The 21,750-nt window shown below is 44.2% G+C and overlaps 1 protein-coding gene across 1 annotated transcript; it reads left to right on the forward strand.

The window, feature by feature from the left end:
- Positions 1-8,892: 8,892 nt before the first annotated feature.
- Positions 8,893-11,266, forward strand: npffl (neuropeptide FF-amide peptide precursor like). Its single transcript, XM_034083987.1, has 3 exons — positions 8,893-9,187; positions 9,960-10,075; positions 10,788-11,266. The coding sequence occupies exons 1-3, from the start codon at positions 9,041-9,043 to the stop codon at positions 10,906-10,908; spliced, it is 384 nt and encodes a 127-aa protein (XP_033939878.1). The 5' UTR covers positions 8,893-9,040; the 3' UTR covers positions 10,909-11,266.
- Positions 11,267-21,750: the final 10,484 nt, after the last annotated feature.

Consider the following 21,750-nt stretch of genomic DNA (forward strand, 5'->3'; position numbering starts at 1 on the left):
TATTGCTTTGTTATTCTCACACCTTGCATTGTACTGTATCAAAGCATTATCAACCCATCCTCATGTACTGCTCCGCCTGCTTTTTCAATATGTTCACTGTCACCAACTGGACAAAACTCACACACATCACCAACACTGCTGCCAGGACAATTGGACTCCCCACACTCAACCTCACAATACTTAACAACAGGGCCATCTCACGCATCGCATCCACAATAGAACTGGGGCCTATGCTACGAACCTGGTTCAACCTAACCTGGATATGTTTGAGTTAGCCGGTTGGCCTAATCCAAAACATACGCGCTCTCGCTAAACTGTACTACGACGCTGGTTATCAAGTGGATCGCTCAAGCCAGCCGTGTCCTATCTAGTGAGGTGCGCGTTCACATGAAAGGGGTGGTATTTGGAGCATTCGACCAATCACAAACATGGAGAAGCGTACTGACAGCGCAGCGTCATACTTCCTGAATGAAAAGTGAACTTTAATACTAGTCAAAAATGAAGAAGTTAAACTTTAAACATCCATGACTTAAACACTTTATCCAGGATAAAAGCCACATAGCTGCACCTGCAAGGTGAACACAGCTGGAGCAGAACAAGTGTTTGAATGCGTACATTAACAGGTTTATGATATCACTGCCCCGTCTAAAACACGATCTGACTTCAATTACATTTGTCTCGAGTGTTTCGTCAATTTATGTGTTGCTTAAAATAATACTTCTGCATACAGTCTGTGACACTGTGAGTGTTGCACGGCCAGATACGGCTCAGCTGACTCAGATAAGGAGATATATGATACATTATGAAGTGATATGCCGCGGACTGTACTTAATGTACACTCTCGGTTACTCCGGTTACTTATGTTGTGGCCGATATTTAAGTAAGCTTTCTTAACGCTAATGTTATAATAGTCAGATTGCTCTGAAGATGGAGGTGATATTCTATTCATGTTCACGTTCACACAGTCGGTGATTTTTGCCGGCCGTCTTTCCTGCGACGGCAGTTTTTCTGTATTTCCTTTCCCCTGTAATATGACTTGATCGCTTTAAACTCCGCACACTGAGCTCTGATTGGTCAGCAGGCGGTGCTTTCACTGAGTTGAGCTCTTAGCCTGCAACCTAACCTGGGGCCTATACTACGAACCTGGTTCAACCTAACCTGGATATGTTTGAGTTAGCCGGTTGGCCTAATCCAAAACATACGCGCTCTCGCTAAACTGTACTACGACGCTGGTTATCAAGTGGATCGCTCAAGCCAGCCGTGTCCTATCTAGTTAGGTGCGCGTTCACATGAAAGGGGTGGTATCTGGAGCATTCGACCAATCACAAACATGGAGAAGCGCACTGACAGCGCAGCGTCATACTTCCTGAATGAAAAGTGAACTTTAATACTAGTCAAAAATGAAGAAGTTAAACTTTAAACATCCATGACTTAAACACTTTATCCAGGATAAAAGCCACATAGCTGCACCTGCAAGGTGAATACAGCTGGTAAAAGAAAAAGTGTTTGAATGCGTACATTAACAGGTTTATGATATCACTGCCCCGTCTAAAACACGATCTGACTTTAATTACATTTGTCTCGAGTGTTTCGTCAACTTAATGTGTTGCTTAAAATAATACTTCTGCATACAGTATGTGGTACTGTGAGTGTTGCACGGCCAGATACGGCTCAACTGACTCAGATAAGGAGAGATATGATACATTATGAAGTGATATGCCGCAGACTGTACTTAATGTTACTCTGATCCGGTTACTTATGTTGTGGCCGATATTTAAGTAAGCTTTCTTAACGCTAATGTTATAATAGTCAGATTGCTCTGAAGATGGGAGGTGATATTCTATTAATGTTCACGTTCACACAGTCGGTGATTTCTGCCGGCCGTCTTTCCTGCGACGGCAGTTTTTCTGTATTTCCTTTCTCCTGTGATATGACTTGATCGCTTTAAACTCCGCACACTGAGCTCTGATTGGTCAGCAGGCGGTGTTTTCACTGAGTTGAGCTCTTAGCCTGCAACCTAACCTGGTCCCGACCAGGTTAGCTGTTTAGCATATATTACCATGGAGATCTAGCCTGCTAAAAAGAGAACCAGCTTCGGATGACCGGAAAGCCGGAGTTTTCCCTGAATTTAGCCGGCTAAGCGAAAATCCTGCTTCGCAGTATACCCCCCTGGACATCACACATCCACTCATCAGTACCTCGCCCCACTGCCATCCGGATGCAGGTACAGAACACTCAGACATAAAAGAGCTCGCTTTGGAAAAAGCTTGGTTCCGGTGTTCCGGTTTAACTGGTTCCCCGATCAACTGGTTGACAGATGTGGAGGCGTGGCCTTCGACTGAAATACACATTTCGATCGCTTCTTCTGTCGTTTACATACATCTTTTGGTATATTTGGCTGGATAGGAACACTTTGATGCACATTCAGTACCAGTGTGTGAGGTTGTGGTTACGATGGCGATATCCGGACGCGAACAGCGAGGACTACAAAAAGAAAAACGAGTTGACATGGGCATGTCTGTTCAAAACATTGCGAGCTCCAATAAATCATTTAAACCAGCTATTGTTGTCAGACTTATTACTGAATATCGTTCTTAATGTGATACCAAGTCCATCTGAGACCTGTGTACACCTTCAGACAGCCTCCAAGTGAAGCACACGTTGTTTACTCACAGTTTGAAAGCAGCGTGGAGAAGTCTTCCGCTGTGTTAAACTGTGACCCTCTCAGGTAAACTGTGATTCGCCCATGGAAAATGGGATCCGCCCAGATTAAACTGTGTTACATCTTCTGTGGCTATCTACCAGCGATCATGTTTAATATGAAAGACACACACATACATCCCTTATAAAAACGGCATTCTGCAGCACTCATCCAGATAACATGTGACTGTTAACTCGTTTTGCAAAGATAGCAGCAGAAATATTTAGACTTGAAAATGCTGATGGGTCGGCAAACAATATTAGGAATCTTCTATTCCAACTACATAATATTCGGTGTCCATCGACATGAAAATAACAAAAAAGTTCATGCTGGACTCAAACCCGAGTCCCAACAGCGAAAGTCACTCCAGCCCTGCACGTTATGAGTGCGCCGCGGATCAACACGACATATCGAACCACCACACTACAACATTTTAGATTAACCTTGTTAAAAAGTTCCAGAAAAATGCAACCCGACCATCATTTATAATGTGAGCGAATGTATGTACACTTTAAGCCATAATATACATATTATAATATAGTATACTGACTGAGGTCTGTATCAAGCCTCATTAAGACCCACCGAGATCAGATATCCTTGTTTATACGGGTATCAAATCGACTCGACATCATATTAATAACGATATATGATACAAATGTAAGACTGACAACAAGAATAGTTTGTAAAGGATTTATTGACGTTAGAATTATTAACAAAGCACTTATATACTAATAACGGAATGGCTTATCTAAAGCCAGTTGAGTAGCACTTTAAATGTTTTGGCTCTATGAAACCTGATGTACTTTATGATTATGTTTTCTTCAAGTTTGTATCTTCTTGGTCTTATGCACTTATTGTAAGTCGCTTTAGATAAACGTGTCAGGTAAATGCAATGTCATGTAATGTAATTGACGTGAGTGTTTTGAACACTGTTATTTTATTTTTGATTCTCTGGGAAGTATCGTGTTGATCCGTGGCGCACTCATAACGTGCAGGGCTGGAGTGACTTTCGCTGTTGGGACTCGGGTTTGAGTCCAGCATGAACCTTTTTGTTATTTTCATGTCGATGGACACTGAATATTATGTAGTTGGAATAGAAGATTCCTAATATTGTTTGCCGAGACCAAGATTAATGACCCATCAGCATTTTCAAAGTCTAAATATCCCTGCACACGCAGCAATGACATTTCTGCTGCTATCTTTGCAAAACGAGTTAACAGTCACATGTGATCTGGATGAGTGCTGCAGAATGCCGTTTTTATAAGGGATGTATGTGTGTGTCGTTCATATTAAACATGATCGCTGGTAGATAGCCACAGAAGATGTACACAGTTTAATCTGGGCGGATCCCATTTTCCCATGGGCGAATCACAGTTTACCTGAGAGGATCACAGTTTAACACAGTTGAAGACTTCTCCACGCTGCTTTCAAACTCTGAGTAAACAACGTACGCTTCACTGGGAGGCTGTCTGAAGGTGTACACGGGTCTCAGATGGACTTGGTATCACATTAGGAACGATATTCAGTGATAATTCGGGCAACAATAGCTGGTTTTAAGGATTTATTCGAGCGGATCACAGCTTAACACAGCGGAAGACTTCTCCACGCTGCTTTCAAACTGTGAGTAAACAACGTGTGCTTCACTTGGAGGCTGTCTGAAGGTGTACACAGGTCTCAGATGGACTTGGTATCACATTAAGAACGATATTCAGTAATAAGTCTGACAACAATAGCTGGTTTAAATGATTTATTGGAGCTCGCAATGTTTTGAACAGACATGCCCATGTCAACTCGTTTTTCTTTTTGTAGTCCTCGCTGTTCGCGTCCGGATATCGCCATCGTAACCACAACCTCACACACTGGTACTGAATGTGCATCAAAGTGTTCCTATCCAGCCAAATATACCAAAAGATGTATGTAAACGACAGAAGAAGCGATCGAAATGTGTATTTCAGTCGAAGGCCACGCCTCCACATCTGTCAACCAGTTGATCGGGGAACCAGTTAAACCGGAACACCGGCAGCCATTTCTGCCATTAATAACAGGCCTCGCTAAATGTAACTGCCATGTGTGTCACCATCTGTTGTTGTCGGTGTCATTGTTTGTTATTTATATATTTCATGTATACTGTGTACAGTGCTGTGAAAAGGAATTTCCCCTGGAGACAATACATCTAATCTAATCTAATTCACCCACATCAGTGAGAGGTTACTGGTCAGCCTGCAGGTCACTCAGAGAACACTGGAGGGAGGCAAACGTCTGAAAAACAAAAAACTCTCTGGTCTCTGTGCTATTTATTATTAAAAAAAAGATATACTGTGTGTGATGGCCAAAATAAATGAATACTGATAGTATGTAAATGTTGACTTTTACACGATGGAAACAAAACTTTTCAAGACAATACAAGCAATAGCCCAGATATGAATGTGCATTATTGTGTTCCTTATTTCCATGGTCATCTTGCCCATCACTGCGTAATGAGATATTAATGAGTCAATATGAACTATTCTCAATGTTAAAAAAAAGCAACATGTTTTTTATGAAAAATACACTTTTGATTCTGCGGAATACAATTTTATAAATGTTGTGTGTGTGTGTTATTAAAGCGAATCAATATCAGGTATAAAGATACAGAGTGGTTATTTGATGTTATAATAAAAAACATCTTCAGGATATATCACAGGCCAGGAGCTCAGACTGTGCTCTGGGTTATAAAATAACAGGTCAACTCGAGGTCAGACTGACAGAGCTTTGAATCCTCGGCTAATTTCCTGTTTGATAATTAAACTGGTAATACATTTTCTAAAATACCAGCAGCAACATAAGGCTGAACCAGTAGGTGTTAGACCTTCTCAAGACCATGGGTTGGATATAAATACAAATAATTCTCAATTCTACACTCTAGATTTTCTTTCCTTCAGCTTTATGTTTAAAGCGGTGCAAAGACCACATATTTTTGACTTGGTACCTTCGACAAGTAGTTTGTTTGTTTCAAGCTCTTTAATGGTCTCACATTGATGTTTCTGTAATAAGAAATGCAAAATAAGATGTACATTAGGTAATGTTGAATACATGTTTGATTGATATTAGATTGAAACTGAGAGCAATCAATACACACCTACTGTGTGATCACAGTAATTGCCTAAAACTCTTAGCAAACAAATGAATGACACACAGTAATTATGTACCCTATAATAGCTTGTGCGAACGCTCGGTTACAGATTTAATTGCAATGAGGACCACCTTCAAAGTCAACAGAGCATGTCCTATAACAAAGACATCTTTGGGACCTTTGTTTCATATCTATACTATCATCTGTCAATAAAAGGTTGAATAGACTTACGATAAATTATACCTTTAAAATTATTATATTGATTCGTTTTTGTGTAAATTATTATAATAAATGAAATAAATGGTTTCTTATATAGGCTATAATGGAAGGTGGTGTTACATCGTAATATAAGGGGTTTCTATTTTACTAGAAAAATAAACACTTTACAACTTTATCCTCAGTGCTAAAACAAAATATAATCGACACCTCTATGATTGTATATTCTATAACACATTAGGTTTGAGCAAGCTCTCCGATTGGTCAATAGGCGTGTTTGATTCCACGATCAAATAGAACGTGCCTATTGCCTAATCACAAAATATTAAGTGGCCTACACACGCCACTAGCCTACCGAAACTACTTCCATGAGCCTACATCGTGTGTTTTCCATAGCGACGTTTAGCGACACACAGCCGTTACACTGTTATACATTGTCTCTCGTTGGAAATCGTTAGCTACAAAATGTCAGATTTTAAAGTAAATTTTGATTTGTTGGGGGGCCTCAGTATTGATGAATGGTTGGACATGGTCATGGACACAAAACCAACGAAAGATTTGCGGCTGTTTCAACTGACGAGTTGAGTGCGTTGGAAAAAAGTGCGGAGCAACGCGCTTTTTGCCGGTCCGGGACACGCCATGAAACGGCCACTGGAGGAAAGCTCTTCCTATAACGTAGTCCTACCCGTGAACACCACAGCACCACCTGCAAAAAAGTCTGACATGGAGTTCATGGAGAGCTGTTTCAAGAATTGCACTTTTAATGGCAGCATCAACATACACCTTCATTCTGAACCCAAAATGTTTCAGCACCATGGACAGCCTGATTTGATTTGTTCCGCTAATCCCACACAGTGATTACTCAGATATTTAAATAGCCTAATTCAAGAATTGTTTTCAATAAATTGTTTCCAATAAATTGGTTAATAATATATTATTTACTATAATTATATCAATAACTGTAAGCGGGGTAGCAGGAGTGTTCGATTGATTGGCTATCGTTACCATGGGAACTACTTTCTAGGAACTACTTTCTGACGGAGATTAACTCAAAGCAGAAAGCGTAGGTTTGGGAGCAAATTAGCCCACATTATGAAATTATTTTACGATATTGTTGATTACAATGATAGTTTGTGTAATAGAATCGCAATCATACACTTGAGGCCGTTCTTGAACGTCATTATTGGTACGACAGTACTGCATATGCATCATGAGAGCAGACTTTTTAGCATGACATACTGGATTGGTTACCGGTGTTACTATAGTGGCTACCGAGTGTCTCTTTCTGTCCTAAATGAGCTTAATTTTAAGCAAAACATCAGAGAATAAACATAAATGTTACTTATCACATCAGATTGAGTCAATTAGATTTGTTTCTAATCTAAAGTCGTATGAATTTATTAGAGTGATGAAAACTAATTCCCTTTAGAATTCTTCAGATGCCATCCTGGTTGCCATGGCAGTTAAACAGGGACATTTAGACTGTTTTTGTGTCAGTGTGTGTGTGTGTGTGTGTGTGTGTGTGTGTGTGTGTGTGTGTGTGTGTGTGTGTGTGTGTGTGTGTGTGTGTGTGTGTGTGTGTGTGTGTGTGTGTGTGTGTGTGTGTGTGTGTGTTTGTGTCAGTGCGTGTGTGTTTGTTTGTGTGTTGCTGTCTAAGCGGATTGTCACCCATTAGGCACTTTGATGAGTCAAATCTGTTGTCTCTTCATGTATTGGGGAAGTAACTCATTATAACACAAGGGTTCACACACAGAGTACACCCTGCCGGCACACACTGAGTCAAAGCAAGAGATAAAGCACACACATTAGAATTTTTAAAGACATGTCAATTTCATAAATTCAAGTCTTCATTATCAAAATGAAAGAAGCCAGCATTTAACAAATTAAAAGTATTTTCTTTGAGCTAAGCGTCTTTCTTAAATCCCCTTGTCAACATGTAAAAAGATACAACTAATTAAACCATCTCTTATACTGCGTAAGCAAAGACTTTGATGACCCATAACACTACTATTGAACTATCGTGTAATTTATGTTTCTGCCAATAACCATTTGGAGTGAGCATGCATAAAGCATTTACATTGAATATATAAACTCTATTATTCAAATGAAAGAAACCATTTAGATGAAAATGTAGTTAGTATACATCTACATTTTCAGCTTTAATAATTTGGATTCAGGACTTCAGCAAATTATCCTCTAAAATTAAATAAAGATAGCCAACATTAATTTGGGATGCCGGTAACAGAAAAACTGTGAGGCTGATCCTTCACTGATGAAAGAATCGAAAACTCTAAAGTGTGAAATTATATTGTTGGACATATCCTCTAGATAAAAACATTATCTCTTTAGCAAAATATTAAAAACCTAATAAGCAGTATTGTCTGACCCTCTCTCTTTTGCAATCCTCATACGTCTGCTTTGTTATGTTTTCTTAAGTTCATGACGTTGTTGCCTAAGATCACTAAAGTTGATTGGACTAATCCGTTCAGAATTGACATTTGTTTGCGTGGGTGATGATTGTTCTCACATACTGTTTGTCTGTACATACGACACAGACTACTGGGAACGTGGATCAGGGTCCATTTGCAGGGATTTATCTGTTTAATAACTGGGAGAGTTTTGTTGCACTACCCTAAGGGCCACATAATAATGCACTCTAATGCACAGTCATCACTAATGGTCTGATCCTGCTAAATGGTGCTTAAGTCTCCTATAAGGGGGCTGGTCCTTCCTCTATCCTGTCCCTTGGTCCCCATTTGCACAGTAGCATCTTTCTTCAGCTCTCTTGGGGGTTTTCAGCCAGTGACTATGCAGAGTATAAAAGACCTGGCGAGGATGCTACCACCACTGAAGTTGGCCAGGACACTGCACAGGACACTTAACCCCGACGGGATAAGTCTTTCTTCCACAGGAGCCGACCCTTTGGAAGTCAACAGGTGCCATCGGACAACCAAAATCCTTCCTCTACTTCTGTCATCAGAATTAATCTGACCTCTCTTCGGTTTGAGACAATGGACACAGCTGCAGTGGTGACTCTCCTGGCTCTGGTTGTGGCGATGGCTGGCGTCAGTCAGGCTCTTCACGTCCAAGGCAGCCTGGACAGAAATGACATCCTGCCAGACTCAGAGGACAACATGGCCGACCACCTGCTGGGGCTGGTGAGACAACAAACCACTCGCACTGCTTTTAAAGTCTTGAGTTTAACCTGCTGTGGCTATGAAACATGCACTATTAGAACTACACCATGTTGTGTGTTCTTCCATAACTCATGTTAAATCCAATATCAGTTGCCAACAACATTTTGGCATCTGAAAATAGAAATCTAATGTTGAGACATATCTCAGGCATGTGTGTTCAATTATACTGGAGGCAGGATTTAAAAATGCTTTAAACTTTTTATTTGTTTAATCAGATAAATATCTGAGGATTGCGAAATATCATCTGTCTTTTGCTCTAATTTAGACTGAATGAAAAACACTGTGAACAACCAGAAGTCATGACGTTTTTCAGAGGTCTGGCACTTCCATGTGATGAAGTGTGTAAATGGTATTAGAGCCTTTTTTTTCTAATGAAACAAGTTACATCACACAAATCATTTGGTTTATTATTATTAGATTATAAGGTGTTCCCACTGTGGTTTGTAAAGCCAGACAGATCTGGGTTTGATTTTGCATAAAGATAAGGATGGATGGATATCTGAGTGGGCATGAGAAGCATCTCTCTGCATTTGCACACTGATATCTCCATCTCGAGGTCCCCTGCCACAGCAGGATGCCTGGCTGGAGTTAGAAACCCTGGGGTTATAGTTGCACCCAACATTGAATAGAGTCTTGATGTTGTTCCAGGATATTTTGTGGGTTATTTCAAAAACAGAGTTCAAGCTTTTGATGCTTGAATTGCATTTGTTTGTGTGTATGCTGCTGTGCTCAGGAGAGTGAAAACACAGATAACAGCGTTGATGATCGTCTGCTGACCGCGCTGCTGAGAGCTCTGCTGCTGGGATCTCAGAGAGAAACCAGGAACTCTGTCCTCCATCAGCCACAGAGGTCAGTGCCATCACAGAGCCAATGTTCATCACACATATATAGTACACTTTAATTAATCACACAGGAAATAATAATGTCTATCATTGTGCCATTTCAACATTCTGTAGAGAAACATTTCTTATCAATATTGGTTAAAAACAGGGAAACACACCCATCTCAATTTCCAGGTGATGTTGAATGTATTGTTTTAATCCCAACAACAGTCCAAGCATCAAAGATATTCTCATTTCTGCTGGAAAATTGAAATTCATTTATGTCAACCTGCCAATCTTTGACTGGTGGCTTCAGCACCAAATGAAATGTAACCCATTAGAAACTATTTCTTAGAATTTTAGAAATACATAAAATAGTATTTCATAAAGCTTGTAATAATTGTTAGTGAATGTGGTTTAGGAGGCAACCACCTCTTTTATTGTAAATATTTGATAATGTATTAAACTGAGATTGTGGTCTCAGCCTTATGGGGTATAAATATTATAATGTATTTATTAACATAGCTCCTATGTAAGATAAGTCCCTTCTGCTCTGATTAATTAAATACTTTAAACAAACATAAGAGTAAAATAAGATTGATTATTCTGTATTTTTTAGATTATCAGTTGATTTTTTCCCCTTATCATAAGCATTTCTTGGAGTATAAACATTTATGTATAGAATATCATTGAAACCATAAATGATATCAGAACCTGACTCTGTTTCTCCTCCCTCACAGGTTTGGGCGCGGCTCCAGAGGGCAGGTCATGACGGAGGATCAGATGCATTCCCGTGATTGGGAGGCTGCCCCCGGTCAGATCTGGAGTATGGCGGTTCCCCAGAGGTTTGGAAAGAAATAATCTTACAGCCAGATCCTCACATCAAAGTCCTGGCACAGGGCCGAGCAGCAGGGCAACTGTGGAGAGACAACATTTGAATGAATTGATCTGAATATTTTTTTTCTACATTGTCCCAGCCTATCATGCCTTGCTTGACACAACATGTTGTCAAACATGACATGGGCTTCATTTTACATTTTGTCCTTATAATATCTAACAAAGCATGAAAACAAGTGCCTATTTGGGTTTTGTGAGAAGACCTCATTTGTCTGTAAGGGAACGTTATTTAAACATGTTTGCTGTAAATTGATTGCTATATTCTTTGTTATTCTTCTGTTCTCTGGTCAAATAAAAAAGCTTTGAACTTGGAAAAGATAAACTGATCTGTATGTGTGTGTGTGTTCAAAGTGATTAGGCTATAGTAATCTATTCACAGGGCAGTATTACAGTATTGAATCCTTAAAATACAGATTTGGAATTGTATGACATTTCTTTAAATCTTCCTGATACAACATATAATAAAAGATGTTCATAATAAAATATATATTAGGGCTATATATAAGGATCATTTTATATATATAAGTTCTCAGTTCATTTGTCGGTTATTCTAACAATTGATTATACAAGTTTACATCTAGATTATAAAATGTGAGGAAAGAGAACAAAATCACAAACTCTCGAAACCCAAGGTGGATGTCTTCAATTGCCTTTTATTGTCCAAAACAAGAATCTGATTTAGATGAATATAAAAGCTTCAAATGCATTCTGAGCTGTAACCAGCAAGCATGCAAATGTCCCTTGATTATTTACTAATTATCATGCAATAACAGTATGTTTGATATCATGTGATGTTATGCAGTATTGTCAAAATAATTTCAAGTCTGCAGTCAGTGTCTCATTAGTTTTCTAATTTACTGGAAAAGTTTCATGTTTTTTTTTTTCAAACACTAATTTTGACAATTTCTGAAAATCTGCTACACCGCATGCAGATACATACTGATGTCCCACTTCAAATGTGCCTTAACGGGCTCTCTCAGACATCAGAGGAATGAAAATTGCAGGTATTTTTTGTAATAATATGTATAAGATGTCCGGAAAAAAATAACTAAAATCTTTTTTTCTCTCTTCAACCCACAGACAGCTTTGTACAGGTTTAATGGATGTGGACAGAGGATGTTTTAACCAGCTAGTGTACAGTGATTCACAGCTCTTCTCTGCAGACCAGCAGAGGCTGTTCTAGTTCTGCGTGTGGTGAATTTACAGGCCACCTGGGGTAGCAGCATGCAATAAGCTTCAGCACTAATTAAAACACAGCAACATGCAATTACGCTACGCTTTCACATGTCCACAGCCAATTACTGGGAAGGAAAGCACGTCAATTCCTCTTAGGAAGAGTCTTTTATTAGCCTGACCTCCCATTCCTCTTTTTGAGCCCAGAAGACAACAGCAGGAATAACCAGAGCTGAGACTGTTGACAGATAACCTCTCAAGTTTTTTTTCTTAGTTTCGTCCATAGTAACCTCTGTTAAAAAATGTTGTTCAAAATAGCCCATTGTAGGCATAAAGTCATTATTTATGTAGCCTGAACACTATCACCAGAAGGAGCAGGATAAGAAAATAGGTTCACGGATGAAAATATTCACAGATAAAAGACCAACAATAAAGTGTCTACAATATGTCACAATTGTACTGTGATATACTGTAAGATAGACAGACCAATTTCCATGACCTTATGTGATTATGGTTGCTAACAAAGCTTCTAATATTACTGTAGCTATGGTAACATTGTTACGTCCTACAGAATACACTAATACAACAAACACATTTCATTGTGTAAAGTTGAAGTAGGCCTACAAGGTGTTAACATGTCAGAGAATCTAATGTCACAGTTCGATTGATTTGATCTAATGCTTACTACTCTACTCTAAGATACTGTTTAAATACAAACAGAACAAAAATGTAAAACAAGTGACGGTATATTCAAGTACTAGACATTCTATAGGTTATAGTTCTCATTCATAACACTCCGTTCGATGTCTCACTATGGGATGCGCCTCAACGCGTATGCAAACAGAAGCATCAATCTCATTACGCCAATCCTGATTGGCTGGTGATCTTGACATCAACGTCAGGGAATCCACCCACCCTTTAAGTAGCTTGCGCTACGACGCAGCGTCATTCAAACACCTCTTCTCGCTTCAGAGCACATCTCGAATTATCAGTAAGCGGGCTAGCTTAACGGTCCACAGACTGAACCCAAAACTAACATTCGGTCGACGGGCGCTTGCCGGTTACTTTTTTGCTTTGCAAGAAGACTGAACAATATTAACACACCAGTTAATATTGTAATCTGTCTCGCCGTTTCTTCTGTCGAAATAACGGTAAGGTTTGATTTTTTTCTTCAAGCTAAAAACATACCTGTTGCTAGCTTTTTCTTCCTTCCACACCGACACCACGGTAACGAGGACGTTCTCTTTTCTCTCTCACACCAGAGGAGACAGAGATAAAAAAGGTATTAACACACCAGTTAATATTCTTTAAAGAATAAAATCTACACCGTCGCTTTTTTCCTTTCGGACTAATGGCAAGGTTAGATTTTTTTCTCAGTAACGTACCTGTTACTAGCGCGTCCACTCCACGCCGACACCCCGGCGAATGAAGATGGACCCTTCTCTCCCTCACACCAGAGGAGTCAGGGACTCGGAGGCTCGGCTATGCGGCTGCGGGTTTAAGATCTCAGGCACAGACTCACACCAGGTCTGCTCGTCCTGCCTCGGGCTGGAACACGCCCGGGAGGCTATCGATAACCCCGGCTCGTGCGGTCATTGTACCCGCTTCACCATTAAGAGCCTCCGCCGATGGTTAGCACGCCAAGCTAGCTTGTCGGGACGGGACCCCCTCATGTCCGCTGATTCGCCGGCCGGCAATCAAGACATGGTGGCGTCCGCCGCAGAGATTGAGCCCCGCGCTGTGTCAGGCTGGGACCCGGTGGCGGCAAAAGCCGCGAGAGCGGAGCCCCGCGCTGTGTCAAGCTGGGGCTCCCAACTGGACCTCACCATGGTTCCACCCGCGGAGGATGTCCTGGAATTGGACTATATGGAGGACGAAGAGGATACCTCTGAGTTCCTCCTGTCCGACTCGGATGAGGATGACATCTTCATTTCATCGGCTCAGGCTGCAAAGCCGGGAGCGATGTCCGCTCTCCCGGGCGAAAGCACACCAGCTTCGCCCGTCCTAAGTATGGACTTGCAGGCCGTGTGTCAACGCGCTGCGTCCAGGCTGGACATCCCATGGCGTGAAGTGGCCAAGGAGACCTCCAGATCTCGCTACGAGGGGAAGAACTTGCCCCAAGCAGCGAGGACGAAGAGGCAGCTCTTTCCAGTCTTTCCGGAGATGCTGGAGAGACCGCCCTTTTAGCAGCAAGGCCCCAATCCAGGGTGCCTCCTCCCTGGACTGTGACGGTATGGAGAGGCTCGGCCTGCTCCGCATGCCGCCCATGGAACCGCTGGTGGCAGCCCACCTCCAACCGAGGCTGGCTTCGACACCGAGCAGGAACCCCATGCTACCGGCAAAGGCAGACCGGTTCCAGTCAGCGATGACCGAAGGGGCCTATAAAGACGCAGCTTTGTCCGCCAGGGCGCTCAACGTCTCCTCGCTGCTGACCGCCTACCAGGCCTGCCGTGTGGGACGAGATCGCAGCTGTTAAGCTCAAAGAGCGCTTACAGGCTGAACCCTCAATACAAGCACGGAAGAGAGGAGACGTGAGTATGGAAGTAAAATGATTTATTTCCAATTCAAAACTCACACCATACTGCCGGGGGAATTACTAATCCGGATCTGGGAATTACTAGGGGGGGAGAGTGGAGGTCCGTAGTTGATGATCCGAAGGATGTCGGAGAGAGCAGGCTGGAGCCGGGGTTCGGAGATTTGCAGCGGAACACGGGTGAGATGAGCCGGGGAATCAGAGTTCAATAGAGTGAGCAGGCTGGAGCTGGTAGTGATAATAATCCGAGGTTCGCTGACGAGGTGGTGTTGGCTGGACGTGGCAGGCAGAGTAGTTGACGGATTCTGGGCAGAGAAATACAGGTTTTAGTATAAAACTTTGACTTGGAAACTAGGTTTAGTTTTCTAGAAATCACTACGTGTTACCAGTGTATCTTTCACGACGAACTGGTGAATACTGGATGAGGAAGCTGGGTATTTAAGCAGGTGTGGGTGAGTAGATAATCAGGAAGATAAGTAGCAGCTGCGGAGGTGAATTGACGGGAACTGACAGTAGGTCAACCACGCCCAGCCAGGAAGACAGACAGATACAAACAAACATGAAACAAAAAGAGAAACAGAAGAAGGTAAAACTGCACATCCTTACAGTACTCCCCCCTCAACGGGAGCCTCCTGGCGACCACCAGGCTTTTCGGGATGAGCCCTGTGGAAATCCCTCACCATAACGGTGTCCATTATCCGAGATCGAGGAACCCAGCAACGCTCCTCCAGGTTGTAACCCTCCCAATACACCAAGTACTGTAAGCCCCTACCCCGGCGTCTAACATCCAAGAGTCGATGCACGGTATAGGCAGCATGATCATCAATGACTCGGGGGGGAGGCGGGGGAATGGCCGGAGGGCACAAGTCACTGGTGTGAACTGGCTTGATTTGTGAAACATGAAAAGTGGGATGGATCCTAATGATCCTGGGGAGCTTCAGGCGGACAGCAGAGGGGTTGATTATGCGCTCAATGGGGAAGGGGCCAATAAACCGGGGAGACAGCTTCTTGGACTCGGTAAGGAGGGGGATATTCTTGGAGGACAACCAAACCGATTGTCCAGGGGTGTAAAGGGGAGCAACAAGTCTGCGACGGTTGGCTGATTGCTGGGTCTTGGCGGAAGTTCGGAGGAGGGCAGATCGAGTGTCTTTCCAGATCTTACGGCACCGACGAACATGATGCTGGACAGATGGAACAGCCAACTCAATCTCCTCTTCGGGAAACAAGGGTGGCTGGTACCCTAGAGAGGCTTCGAAAGGAGAGAGTCCTGTGGCTGATGACGTGAGGGAATTGTGAGAATATTCCACCCAAGGCAGATGAGAGCTCCAGATCTTCTGATTCCGGTTTACAACACAGCGGAGGGCAGATTCCAGGTCCTGATTGGCCCTTTCGGTTTGACCATTAGACTGGGGGTGGTACCCGGAAGTTAAACTGACCGACGCACCCAGTGAACGACAAAAGGTCTTCCAAACTTGGGAGGTGAACTGAGGTCCACGGTCGGAGACGATGTCAGCCGGGATTCCATGTAGGCGGAAAACATGCTGGGTGAGAAGTTGGGAGGTTTCCAGGGCTGAGGGGAGCTTGGGTAGAGCAACAAAATGAGCACACTTAGAGAAGCGGTCAACAACAGTTAGGATTGTCGTATTACCATGAGAGGGGGGCAGACCGGTGACAAAGTCCAGAGCAATATGTGACCAGGGTCGACTAGGGATTGGAGCAAACCTGCAGGTTTCTGATGAGAGGCCTTACTCCTGGCACATATTGTACAGGCTGAGACGAATTCCCTTGTATCCTTGTCGACTGTTGGCCACCAGAAATATCTTTTGAGAAGGGAGAGGGTGCGGTTAGCACCGGGATGGTTGGAGAAACGGGAGCTGTGAACCCACTGCAGGACTTGGGAACGGACTGAGTTTGGGACAAACAGACGGTTAGGCGGACCACAACCAGGGTCTGGTTGTTCCAACAGTGCCTCCTGGATAGCGTTACTGATCTCCCAGGTGACGACTCCCACAACACATCTCTGGGGAAGAATAGAGTCCGAAGTAGAGACTGTACCCTCAGACGTGAATGATCTGGACAGGGCATCGGGCTTAGTATTCTTGGAACCTGGGCGATAGGTGAGAGAGAAGTTGAAGCGTCCAAAGAAGAGAGCCCACCTGGCTTGTCGAGAATTTAGCCGTTTGGCTGACTGAATGTACTCAAGGTTCTTATGGTCAGTCCACACCAGGAATGGCTGCTCGCTGCCCTCGAGCCAGTGCCGCCACTCATCCAATGCCATCTTAACTGCCAGCAGCTCCCTGTTGCCCACATCATAGTTTCTCTCCGCTGGGGAGAGACGGCGAGAGAAGAAAGCACAAGGATGAAGCTTGTTGCTTGGCCCGGAAGTCTGAGACAGAACAGCACCAACTCCGATGTCAGAGGCGTCAACTTCGACCACAAATTGTCTGTTTGAGTCAGGCTGGATGAGAATGGGGGCTGAAGTGAACAGGGACTTAAGTCTAAGAAAAGCATTGTTAGCTTCAGGGGTCCAGGAGAACTTAATCTTGATAGAGGTGAGACTGGAGAGTGGAGCAGCAACCTTGCTATAATCCTTGATGAACCGGCGATAGAAGTTGGCAAACCCCAGGAACCTTTGCAACTCCTTCCGAGAAGTGGGGACTGGCCACTCAGAGACTGCGAGAATCTTCCCTGGATCCGCCTCCAACCTGCCTTGCCGGATGATGTATCCAAGAACACTGATCCGTTCCTGGTGAAATTCACACTTCTCTGCCTTGACGTAGAGCTTGTTCTCAAGCAGCCTCTGAAGAACCAGACTGACGTGTCTTTGGTGTTCCTCCAGGCTCTTGGAGAAGATCAGAATATCATCGATGTACACAAAGACAAACTGGTTGAGATAATCACGCAAGACATCATTTACCAGGGACTGAAAAACTGCTGGGGCATTGGAGAGTCCAAAGGGCATGACGAGATACTCAAAGTGGCCAAGGGGGGTGTTAAAGGCAGTCTTCCACTCATCACCTTGGCGGATACGAACCAAGTGATAGGCATTTCTGAGATCAAGCTTTGAGAAGATGGTGGCACCTTGAAGTGGTTCAAAAGCAGAGTTGATCAGGGGAAGTGGGTACTTATTCTTAACTCTGATGTTATTTAACCCACGGAAGTCAATACAGGGTCGAAGAGTTTTATCCTTCTTGTCCACAAAGAAAAACCCCGCACCCAGAGGGGAGGAAGAAGGACGAATTATTCCTGAAGCCAGGGAATCACTGATGTATTTCTCCATGGACTCTCTCTCAGGCCGGGACAGATTATCGAGCTTGCTGGTGGGTAACGGAGCCCCAGGAAGCAAAACAATGGGACAGTCATATGGACGGTGAGGAGGGAGAGAGAGAGCCCTATCCTTGCTGAAGACCTCACCCAGGTTGTGGTAAACGTTAGGAACGTCGGATAAATCTACATCTGGAGAGACACATGAAGCAGGTAACGGGTTAACAGGAACTGGAGGCACAGCTGACTGTAGACAGTTAAGGTGACACTTCTGATTCCATTCAATGATCCTTCCTCCAGCCCAATCAATATGAGGATTGTGGGTGCGAAGCCAAGGGTAACCAAGTACCAAAGGAGTAGTTGGAGAGGAAATAACCTTAAGCTGGATTTGTTCTCTGTGATTTCCTGAAATAATCAGAGTAATGGGTTGTGACTGCTGAGTTACTCTAGAGATGCGTTGACCGTTTAAGGCATAAGCAGTCAAAGGATCCTGTAATAATTCCAACTTAAGTCCCAACTGGTTGGCAAGTTCTAGGTCTACAAAACTATCTTCAGCGCCTGAGTCAATGAGGGCAGAGAGAGACAAGGTCTGAGAGTTTGTACAGAGTCTGGCAGGAATGAGAAATCGGCGCAAGTGAGCTCGTCAGGACTCCCAAACTTACTGACGAGCTTCTGCGTTTGGGCGAACAGGACAACTAGCAACGAGATGGCCAAACTTGCCACAATACAGGCACTCACCCAACCTCATACGTCGAAGGCGTTCCTCTGGAGATAGTCCGGTACGTCCCAACTGCATCGGTTACTCCCTAGCCAAAGGAGGCACGCGAGGTGAAGAGGTGAATCCAGAGGGTGTGGAAACAGAAGGAGCAAATCTGGGGGAGTAGCTTGGTTTACTTGGAAAAGCAAAAGGAGAATGTTGCGCTTTCTCCGCACGGCGCTCCCGCAACCGGCTGTCGAGGGAAGACACCAGGATAATTAAGGCTTGGAGGTCTGCAGGCACGTCTCGTGCAGCCAACTCATCCTTTAGTTGATCCTTCAACCCCTTAACAAAAACTGCCCTTAGAGCCGCCTCATCCCAACGGGCCTCTGTCGCCAGTGTGCGGAACTCGATAGAGTAATCCGCCACACTTCGATTCCCTTGTTGTAGTGTTAGCAGGCGATTCTCAGCAGAGCCGGAGTAGTCAGGGTGATCAAAAACAATGGACAACTGTTCAGAAAAAACTCCAAAGGAAAGGGTGTGATAATCCACAGATGAACTCAGTGCTTCAGCCCAGTCTAATGCTCTGCCACGAAGCAAATTCAAAACATAATTAATCTTGGTTACATCTGAAAGAAAGAACAAGAAACGCTGACGAAATACCTTATTGCATTGAAAAATGAATCCCTTGCATTTCTCCACCTCTCCATGAAAAGGCGGTCGGTGATGTGGAAAGATTTGAGGTGACAGGGATTATAGCAGAAGATGTCAGGGTTGAGATCTGGGAAGTAAGGTTTGTGATGCTTTCAGTCATGGAAAGATTGCTTTCCACCAAAACTTGGATTAACCGTTCATGTTGGCCAAGAAGATTTCCCTGATGAGACAGAGCCTGCTGAACAGCGGAGGGATCCGATCCAGTGCTTGAGGGGTTCATAGTGACCAGTTCGTACTGTTAAACTCAAAGAGCGCTTACAGGCTGAACCCTCAATACAAGCACGGAAGAGAGGAGACGTGAGTATGGAAGTAAAATGATTTATTTCCAATTCAAAACTCACACCATACTGCCGGGGAATTACTAATCCGGATCTGGGAATTACTAGGGGGGGAGAGTGGATGTCCGTAGTTGATGATCCGGAGGATGTCGGAGAGAGCAGGCTGGAGCCGGGGTTCGGAGATTTGCAGCGGAACACGGGTGAGATGAGCCGGGGAATCAGAGTTCAATAGAGTGAGCAGGCTGGAGCTGGTAGTGATAATAATCCGAGGTTCGCTGACGAGGTGGTGTTGGCTGGACGTGGCAGGCAGAGTAGTTGACGGATTCTGGGCAGAGAAATACAGGTTTTAGTATAACACTTTGACTTGGAAACTAGGTTTAGTTTTCTAGAAATCACTACGTGTTACCAGTGTATCTTTCACGACGAACTGGTGAATACTGGATGAGGAAGCCGGGTATTTAAGCAGGTGTGGGTGAGTAGATAATCAGGAAGATGAGTAGCAGCTGCGGAGGTGAATTGACGGGAACTGACAGTAGGTCAGCCACGCCCAGCCAGGAAGACAGACAGATACAAACAAACATGAAACAAAAAGAGAAGCAGAAGAAGGTAAAACTGCACATCCTTACAGCAGCGATCACGGACATTTGCCTCCGTGTGCAGCGCTGTGCAGTCCAAGCCACGGGCAAAGCACTGGGAATTATGGTGGTACAGGAGAGAGCCAGGTGGCTCAACCTGACAAACCTTTTCCCCTCGGGGATTAATAAAGGTTCATCTTATCTTATCTTATCTTCCAGACCGGGAAAAAGAGGATGTTCTGGACATGCCTATTGTTCCCGAGGGCATATTTGGCTCCGCTCTAGCTTCGATGCAGCTGAGATGCGAATCAAAAAGGAAGGGAGACGAGGCTCTCCAGCTCTGTCTCCCCCGAAGGGTCCAGCCGCCACCTTCAATGGTCCGGCGGCAGGCCTTCACTCAAGCTGCCTCACGTCCTGCCCGGTTCAAGATCCCGAAGCAGCAGAGATCACAGCCCGTCCCGGGTCCCCAGCCCAGGCACGAGGCGAGGGGGAGCTGACCAAGAACATCTCCGGTTCCGGCAGTTGCCGCTCAGGCGCAGCCGACCCAGGTTTTCAGCCACCAGGCGAGGAAGAAGGAGCGGGCGGCCTGACAGCCTCCTCTCCTCTCCTCTCCTCGACGAAGGAGCTGGAAGTTCCCTGTTCCCCAGCTCCAGAGCACGTTCCAGTGTTAGATGCTCATGTGTTTTCGGGGTGCCACCATGCCCCTATCTTCCTGCCGCCTCGAGTGATGCCAGAACGTCATCCTCAAGTTCGCGCCATCAGGGAAATGGACTTAACATCAAAGACAGCAAGTTCCGCTGCCTGTTTAAGTCACACAAACACATGTCATCATTGTTGTTTCCTAATAAATCATTTTCCACTGTCGTTTCCAGGCTTGAAGCCAAGGGCGCAGTCAATACAAATTAAAAGAAAAACAATAAACAGTCTGTCGTCTGCCCCTCTTTTGAGAGCGGCTACGGCCTCTCTCAAAAGGCGGACAATAGACGGGATTGTGAAGGCACCACCGCCACGCGCATGCGCAGTGTCGGCCGGGGTTGTCAACCTGGGGTACCACCGTGTTCAGACACTAGAGGGCCCCATAACACAACAAATAGAGACACTGAGGGCAGACGACAGAGCTGTGACATCTCTGCTCGCTTTGAGAAGCGATAAGTAGAGGATGCTCACAGATTCTGCTTGGGTTTTCAAGACAGTAACACGGGGCTACAGGCTCCAATTCGCTGTCACCCCCCCTCACTTCTCGGGCATTCTGTATTCACAGGCCCGGGGAGAGTCGGCCCATATTCTGGAGCGAGAGATTTTCTCGCTACTAGAAAAGAAGGCTATATTGATAATACCCGCCGAACAGAGTCAGAGCGGCTTTTATTCCAAGTATTTCCTCGTTCCCAAACGGGGAGGGAACGGAATTCGGCCTATACTAGATTTGAGAGCTCTGAACAAATATCTCAAAAGATACAAATTCAGAATGCTCACTCACACATCTCTGTTGCGTCTCGTGCGCCAAAACGACTGGTTTACATCAGTCGACCTGAAAGATGCGTATTTCCACATCCCAGTATATTACCCACACAG

Source organism: Pseudochaenichthys georgianus, chromosome 5, assembly GCF_902827115.2.
Source record: "Pseudochaenichthys georgianus chromosome 5, fPseGeo1.2, whole genome shotgun sequence".
NCBI classification, from domain to species: Eukaryota; Metazoa; Chordata; class Actinopteri; order Perciformes; family Channichthyidae; genus Pseudochaenichthys; species Pseudochaenichthys georgianus.

Bases quoted from the DNA above. Each gene is read 5' to 3' on its own strand.
- npffl (XM_034083987.1), top strand. From the start codon at position 9,041: ATGGACACAGCTGCAGTGGTGACTCTCCTGGCTCTGGTTGTGGCGATG. The intron at 9,188-9,959 runs GTGAGACAACAA...TGCTGTGCTCAG, and splicing joins CCGACCACCTGCTGGGGCTG to GAGAGTGAAAACACAGATAA. The intron at 10,076-10,787 runs GTCAGTGCCATC...CCTCCCTCACAG, and splicing joins GTCCTCCATCAGCCACAGAG to GTTTGGGCGCGGCTCCAGAG.